The sequence below is a fragment of the Argiope bruennichi genome, chromosome X1 (assembly GCF_947563725.1).
Source record: "Argiope bruennichi chromosome X1, qqArgBrue1.1, whole genome shotgun sequence".
Taxonomy (NCBI): domain Eukaryota; kingdom Metazoa; phylum Arthropoda; class Arachnida; order Araneae; family Araneidae; genus Argiope; species Argiope bruennichi.
In genome coordinates, this window is record NC_079162.1 from 12697385 (window position 1) to 12706209 (window position 8825).

Consider the following 8825-nt stretch of genomic DNA (forward strand, 5'->3'; position numbering starts at 1 on the left):
AAAACATATTATTGCAGATAACGTTTATACAGTGAAAATATCAAAAACAGACGTGGAAAAGACAATGAACCTGGCGAAGACAATGGCCCCATGAATGCGAGTATAAGGAACACAGTAATCGAGAAAAAGAAGCCTTCTCGTTTGTAAAACTTCCTTGTGTTTGAGAAAAATAAAAGCACCGAGAAAGTATTCATTAATGAGCATTGCAGAATAGATGAATTTAGTTGGATGAATAGAATTATTTTTCTTCAAGTTTTAATATTTTTGCAGATAAGGATTCTAAGCTTCTTTTTCATTTTCAGTCATTTACGACCCCCTGGATCATCAAATCGGCATGTTACCTTCTTGAAAAAAAAAAAAAAAGACTTTTTAGAATGTGCTTTCACTTTAAAAAATTCAGAGTTGAAGCATCATTTGCTATTTTTTTAATTCATTTTTTACGGCTTCCAACAATTCGGGTACTTCTTATATTTTTTCTTTTTTCACCTTCTGCACGTTATTGGGGACCTTAAGTTGTATGGTGATTTTTTATTCTCTTGATACCTGCTATCACCTCTCTGAATGTGTCGGTCGAATTCGGAAAACATCCTGTATATCAATTGATATGAAATACTATTTACGTCATGATACTCTGAAAATTGTTTTCAACTATAGAAATATATAATCCTACTAATACTCTGTATTTATAAGAGGATTGAAACAGGGGCGAAATTATTCTATAGCAAAGAATAATATTAACTCGAAAATTAAATCAATGCATTACGATTCAGTTTTGAACCCTCTCTTGTTTTTTAATCCTTTTTTAGAGTCTATATTATTTTCGAGACTCGAAATGCAGAACCTTGTTAAATGCTATGACACAAACAAGCATTAATAGGTCTTTGTACTTACTTTGGTAAATTATATTAATGTTTCACGTTCTTATTTTCCGCTATATTGTATTTAATGGTGTTAAAAATTATCTTTTCCTTATTGAAATTGCTTCTGTTGCACATTTATCTTAATATCGACTGTTAAATGTAGGGACTGAAATATATAAAAGTAAAACGAAAAAATATAAGTACAAATAGAAATATTATTTTAATTAGCAAGCTATATTTTCATTGTTAGACAAAAATGAAATGACAGAAACCTCAGCTTATAAGCAGAAAACCTTTATAATTCTCATGAATTATAGGATGAATATATTGTAATATGTCAAAGATTCGAAGGTATATTAAACCTATTTTATATGAAGTATTTAGACTTTATAAAAGTACTGCAACATTAAAAGGAACCTGCATATTAAAGTTTCATTTTAGATTTTTATCGCAATAGCAATAAAAAAAAAAGATATTGGCCACACCAAAAAATGTGGAAAGAATTACTTACAAATTATATCAAAATGTTTTAAAGAAATTTAACACACTATTCAAATTTGAAGTAATAATCCGTTTTATCTCTGCAGCAACATTTGAAATCCATGAAAAAAGTATCCTCTTGGCCATTTTTTTTCTTACGCTTTTTGAATTCAGAAAAAGTTCTTTCCTTTAAATGCAGGAGTGATTGAGCTCAGGGGCAATCTTTTAACTTACGTAAGTCTACATCGATTGAAAGAGGTGGCCGTGCGCATTGGCGGCTTTACGTTTATTGCTTTACGCGATTTCTTTCCTTTTCGTTAACGAGCTACCGTTTGCCCAAAACGTAGTAAACACAGCAAATGGCAATTGTTCCAACTGAAGAAAGTGGACCGTATGCGTTCCGTCAGCTTTATCGGAAAACTAAAAGCCACCAAAACGTGAGGACTGTTTTTCCTGGAATTCAATCTATAAAGGGGCGCTTCTAAAATTATATATATATATATATATATATATATATATATATATATATATATATATATATATATATATATATATATATAATTTTTTGGGGAAAAATGCAAATAACTAGTCATATCGCATATTATTTAAGATATATTACAGATGTTAGCGAGTATGAGTTATTGTCATTTTGTCATTATTTTACTAGGGGTGTATTATGGATATTTCTTGATAACATTCTAAACTGAAAGGCTTTTCTTTAAAGTATACTTTTCATCAATAAGGTGATGAGTTATATAAATTCCAAATCAATCACCAATAGTTAATGTTTTAGGTTTTATTACGTTACAAGTCGTAGAAGAATTCATTATTGTTAGGGAATTGATTTACTTTCATATTATTAAAATTTAGCTATAAGATTATTTTATTTTCATAAAAACAAAGCTTATATTTATGAAAAAAAATTATGGACTATATTTATCCTACGATTATAAATCTTTTATGAAAGATTCTTCTAACAGAAATGAACTTCTAATGCAAAAACAAATTCTTAATACATTGTTGTTAACAAATATAAATAAAATATGATATGACACTGAAGTTTAAACCAATCAAATCTGCTGAGGAAATGCACCGAAGAATTTTTTATATCTCTTTTAAATTATAGATGTGTTTATTTACAGGGAAAATGAATTTTTATTAAATTATGTAAAATCATCTCCCCATTGCCACTTGAAAGCAACTGAAACCCATATTATTGTTTTGCATTTATTTTTTAATGATATATTTTTCGAATGAATTCGGAAATCTGTAAATTAACGTTAGGTTAAATTGAAGCAATAAATGAAAAATCTTATATTTTTTCCTATATGAATTTAACAATGAATCTTTTTTTTTATAGGTTGATTCCCATGAATTTTCTGAGAATCAAGATTGGTGAGAGCAAAAGAGAATCAAAGTTTCTGATTCCTTCAAATGAATACATTTGGTTTATAATGGGAAGAATTTTATTTCTAGTGATTCTCTTGAGTGTACTTACTCAACTCAGCTTTTGCATGTCCTGTCATCCTAAATGCCAGTGCATCTGGCGGAAAGGCAAACAGACAGCGGAATGTTCTTCCGCAGGATTTGAGAAGATTCCACTTGGTCTGGAAACTACAATTCAAGTATTGGATCTGACTCGGAATAATTTCACACTGTTACCTCCCAATTCTTTTCTCAATGTTGGCTTAGTCAACTTGCAGAAATTATATCTGTCTCGTTGTGGAATCGAGCACGTTGATGATTTCGCTTTGAATCGGATTTCTAATTTAGTGGAACTCGATCTCAGCGATAACCTCATCTCTTACATCCCCACTGCAGCTTTCCGGCATCTGCCCCTCTTACGGCATTTGATTTTGAATGGAAATCCTTTGGTCATCGTCCCAACTCAAGCGTTTGTGGAGCTAAAGACGCTTATCATTTTAGAAATTTCCAACTGCAAAATAGATACGATTGCCACCAGAGCTTTTGAAGGATTGGAGAAATTGGAGGTGTTAAAGCTTGATAGTAATGAGCTCCAAACCTTGCACGCTAAGACCATGACGCCCTTTAAATTTCTTCATGGAATAACTCTTGATGGAAACCCTTGGACATGTGACTGCGAGCTTCGGGGTCTTCGCGAATGGTTAAACAATAATAATGTTCCTTACATACCGCCAAATTGCTATCGTCCTGCCCGACTGCGTGATAAAATTTGGACCGAAGTAGGTATCGATGATTATGCCTGTGCTCCAATTTTTCTGAATACTTCCAGCGCCATGAATGTTTTTGAAGGTTCTAACGTAACTTTGGAATGTAAAGTCTCTGGAGATCCTATTCCGTCTATTCAATGGCTATGGAGAGAAAGAGTAATTGCCAATTTATCAGAAGGAATATCATCCATGCAAACATTCATCATGTCGGAATATGCTGAGAAGGAAAAAATTTCTAGATTGAAAATATCGTCCGTTCAAGAACCTAATGCTGGAGTTTATACATGCGTTGCATCCAATACTGCTGGTAAAGTGGCGAAGAATTTTACATTGATGGTATCTAGAATCCCAGTTACAGGACCTAAGATCATTGAAGAGGAGAAAACTCAGGAAGTGAAGGAGGAAGAAGAAGAGAAAGGTAACTCAATTGCAGGCATGGCTATTGGAATGGTTGGAGGTATAGTTATTGTTGTAGTGATCCTTTCTGCTGTACTCTGGATTTGCCGCAGGAAAAGAAAGCGGAACAATCAACGAAAACGCATAGAAGCGAATCATAAAATGTGTAACTCTGTGAATCCAACTGCACCGAAAGTCCCCCAAGAAGATTCTGATCTCAAAATTCTTGGTGTAAATCCCATGGGTAAAACATCCCGACTTGGCGGCTACGAAAACCTTCCGACAAATGAGCTAGATCACTACGAAAACGTTATGTTAGATTCCTCGATGGCCCCTCCAGTATGGATGGTACAAGATCATCTCCCTCCTTCGGATATGGAATGGGATGGCCACAACCCACCACAGGCTATGATGATTCCCCAACAAGTACTTGTTGAAAAAAGAACCCCTGCTTCTGTTACAATGGCTGGACCTCCGGAAGATATCCATGTACGTTTCCAGCACGAGCTTTCAGACACCCTAAGAAGAAAAACTGGAGACAGGAAAATGGTATCGGATCGGGAACGCGGAGATGGCAGCTCTGAATTGGAAACTATTGACCCAGATAGCATCAAAATACACTTTGAATCACCAGCTATTCGTGAGGAGGAAAAAAATTCCCGAGTTTCGTCCTTCCTTCCTGATAAATGTTCGGATGAAAAAGGCCCGGATTTAATAGATCATGCTCGTGCAGTAGCCGGTGAAATTGATGAATGGAAAAATGCTTCAGCCCAACCATGGATGTATGATCAAGGAGCAACTTATTACAGACCTGCTGTCGCCCAAGCAAAAAATATCACTGCAGCTTCTCGGATGAGCAGCGATGGGGAATCCACTGCAACGGAAGTGTAACAATGTTACTCTACCTCACGTCTCGTAAATATGCGTCACTAGAATACAGATGGAAATATACTGACTTGGTGAAAAACTTTTGCAGTGAATATGATGCTTGTGACTGTAAAAAGCAGCCCAAATGGAAAAAAAAAACTAATCTTTGTGCGGGATTTATGTGAATCCGTACAGTACTTTTACTGATGTGGTGCTTCTGAAATTCATATTCATAGCCCGCTCAGAAATGTTGGATACGTTGTTTGTTTTTTTCTTTTCGTATTACGTTGCATCATGCTTCTTGATTTGTACACTAAAAGTATGAACTAAAGAAATTGTTGCATATGCATGTAAACGTTATATATTATACATATACATACACATATATAAATATATATACAAGCATACACAGAAGTGTACCGTCTATACGACCTAGTGGTGTTGCTCAAATGCAAAGCGGACATTCTCTAATGTGATAAATGAAGATTCACGTCGTACAAAAATTTTATCAAGTATTATAAAAGTTGTCGAAGTTTGTTTAACCAGGCACACGAAGATTGTATCCGAACGTGTGTATGTTTTTAATGCCGCGTTCCCTTCCTATAGTATGTGTGCAACGGTGAAAAACGAACTTTAAAAACTCAAACTTGTAATGAAAGCCATTATTTGGTGCTACGTTTGACGCACCTGGGATATATCAAGCGGGTATAGGAAGGGATTCTTTTACACCAGCTGTGGTCCACGTGTGAAGAAGGAGGAAAATTTGATTCAGGTATCAATTTATTTTTGTGAATAAGGTAGCTATTTATGAGCAATTCCTTGAAAACGTTTTTTGTTTTACGAATGAAATCTTTTAATAATAACTGATCAACAAAAAGAACGCACAGTGAAAACAATGGGTAATTTAAAATATTGAAACAATTTGCTATGAGAAGCGGCAAAGAATATTACCCATTCAAAGTATCATAGACGTGCATTTAGAATGCAGAAAATAAAAAAAAAATATTTTCATAAATAAAAAGAGTCCTTAGGATATTCAGATTAAAATTGTAAAAAAGAGACATCTGTTGTAAACTCTTTCAAAGCACGTGCACTACAGCTGAATAAAAATAATTTTGTATTGATGTCCTTCGACGACTGAAAACAACAGTTTACACTATTATAACATTAACACCAGATGAAAAAGTCTTGATATTTAATTATCTACCGTCTGTGTCTGGTCCTAAGCATGTGTTAAGAGGATTAGGCTTTAGTCAATGTTTTCCCCATTAATTGGATCTTGTAATATTGTTTCCTCTGTGCCTTAGTGCCAGACGTCCTTATGTAGTTGCATTCTTCTTTACTCAAAGTTTATACAAGAGCTCACAACCCCCCTCTGGATAGAAACTCCTCTACTCTTCTGTGGTGACATACCCACACGATAGAGATGAAAAGAGAAAATAACTTTCGAACGTTTTACAGAAATACGTATAAAAGTCTTTCCAATTTCCTTCTAAATTGTGTACCTAAATTTTCAACTAACTGCCAATGCCGAATTTTCCCGTCATTCATTCAGATGTAAATCAATCAAAAGTAATTTTTGATATAACCTTTTGGGACCATCACTACAACTTTGATTTATAGAGAAACTAACTGTGTAATATACCTCAGGTTTAATGGACAAAACACCCAAGTAATCCTGATATGCAGAAAAAGCATGAATCGAAAATATTACTTGAAAAGAATGAATATCGCTTTGCATCTGTCTAGTGCAGTAACGTGGAATTTTCAAACAGCGAGTAGGTTTTTTCTCGCAATTAAATCTGCAAAACAAGCTATTTAAAAGGGACTAAATTAGAGCTTCTTTTGTCGTTAACTAAACAATGGATCGGAAGATAATGATAGAACTGAAAACACAAAAAAGTCAGCAAATCGAAAATTCGCATTCTCTTCGGAAAGAATTCGATTCTTGCTGTTCTTACTGACTTTTTGGTCTGCTGTTCGCAGAGGTGGAAAAGAAATCTAGCAAGTCTAAAATCGGATCAGTTGTTTTCTTGCTTCAGCTAAGCTTCATTTCACACAAAAGCGAGGTACTTCGAGCTGAAATGCATCGAAGCTGACATTAAGGTATATTTCAGATTTAAAAAAAATCAATGAAATTAGCCGTGGTTTGTCGGCACAGAATCAGTCGTGCCTAATGCACTGAAGCTCACTATTGGATGTTGTTGAGAAAAAAAGTAAGTCTATATAATTTCATATAAGGATTAAGTTCTAGAATTAAAAAGTTTCTTACTTAATGAAAATAAATACATTTGAATGGATTTTAAACTGACATTAAAAGTTTCCTTGAATCGTCCTTGACTCATTTCATTCAAATCAAAGTTTTATTTTATTGTTTTATTATAAATAATATTTGAGAACACATTCAAAAGGTTATACTTTTTCAATAGAAATATTTCAACCAATAAAATTTTTCTATATTTAAACTTTTATTTTAATCAATTTGCAAGAAAAATGTTAATTACTTTCTGCAATTTTAATTACTTTCTGCAAAAAAAAAGAGCTGAAATTTTTATGTTATGTACGAAATCTCTCTTTTTACAGATAATTGAATCCTTTAACTAATTTTACTTTTAAATTTTTTAATTTTGGCATTTAGTACTAACATGTAAATAAACATTTTTTTTCTACAAAGCTGCTTTTTTTATTCTCTAAATATTTACAATATTTCAACAAGAGCAAACATTTCACCATAAACGTATGTAATTTTTTCTTTGATAAATTTTACATAAAAATGAATTTTTCAAAATTCTTTTCTTTATAAATATCAATTTTGAAATAATTTATTTGACAGAAAAAAATGTGCAAATATATCCATTAAAATACGATTTTGCGCGTTTTGTTCTGCTTAGAAAGAAACAGCATTTCAAATCGTATTTAATGCATTGTTGTCCAAAACCACAATTTGCATCCAGTATATTGCTCAAAGTATTTGCGAGCTTGGAAAATATTTTAGAAGAAAGGTATTGCTTCCATATCCATTGCTCCAAAAAATCAAAATTTTTAATAGGTAATATTCGGAAATTTTTTTGGATAAAAAGGGGTCTATAAATTGTACTCAACTGTGTTTATATTCCAACGGGTGAGTGTAAATTCACTGACAAACAAAACTGTTATTAGCAAATACGCTAAGAGGATGAAACGATATCTATACAATAAAATCTCTTACGAGATTTTTCAATGAAAATTTTTGCGAAAATAATTGTATAAATACATTATTTAAATACTTAAAGTTGCATTTTTTACAAAATTCACATTGTAATATAACTTATTATAAAATTCATCGCAATAAAGAATTAAAAATTTATATTGATTGTTTTAAATATTATATTTTTGATAAAATCAAACAATTGAGCGATTGAATAAGTGATTCAGCACTTGATCACCAAGTATCACTTCAAAAAATCAAAATTGTTTAATTCTTATAGTTTTTGGTTAATAGAAAGGTTGAATAAAAAGTTGAATAAAGAAAGCAAAACCTGTATTTTGATACTAATGCTGCAAATGACTGCTTTGCGTGCACTTGTTAACGATACACACTGACAGCGTAGTAATTTAAGCTTCTCAATGAATTGTGAGCTCATTTGTAAACTTTAGAGTATCTATTATTAGTGTGAGCCAAAATTTGCTGATGAAACCTGTGTCTTTGATGCATTTTCTGTGTGCATTTCTGTTCCATATTCTGACCTATGGCTTATGTAACATGGTTGGAAGAAAAATGTAAGTAAAAGATTGTCTGTTTGTAAAAAGAGTATTGGTATTTTATGTTTTGATTTAACTTCCGTTATATATTTTATTTTATAATTCATGGACTCGTTTCAAATAAAATATACGTTATTCAAGGTGGTCTTTTTATTTTAGTGATATTTATAGTGAAACTTTTAACACAAAAATTAATTGATCATGGAATCAATTCATGTTCAAATGGGCCTGGCCGATTTAATTCTGGAATCCATTAAAATCATAAAAGAGTGAAGTCACAACACAAAAA

At 32.5% G+C, this 8825-nt stretch overlaps 1 protein-coding gene across 4 annotated transcripts in view; it reads left to right on the forward strand.

Moving 5' to 3' along the window:
- LOC129959074 (leucine-rich repeat-containing protein 24-like) overlaps nt 1-7186 on the forward strand; it is a 497442-nt gene extending 490256 nt beyond the window's left edge. For all 4 annotated transcript variants that reach the window (XM_056071869.1, XM_056071868.1, XM_056071870.1 and 1 more), the window contains one exon: nt 2701-7186. In XM_056071869.1, the coding sequence (XP_055927844.1) occupies nt 2711-4819 (2109 nt within the window). In that variant the 5' untranslated portion in view covers nt 2701-2710 and the 3' untranslated portion in view covers nt 4820-7186. The remainder of the gene's footprint in view (nt 1-2700) is intronic.
- Nucleotides 7187-8825: the final 1639 nt, after the last annotated feature.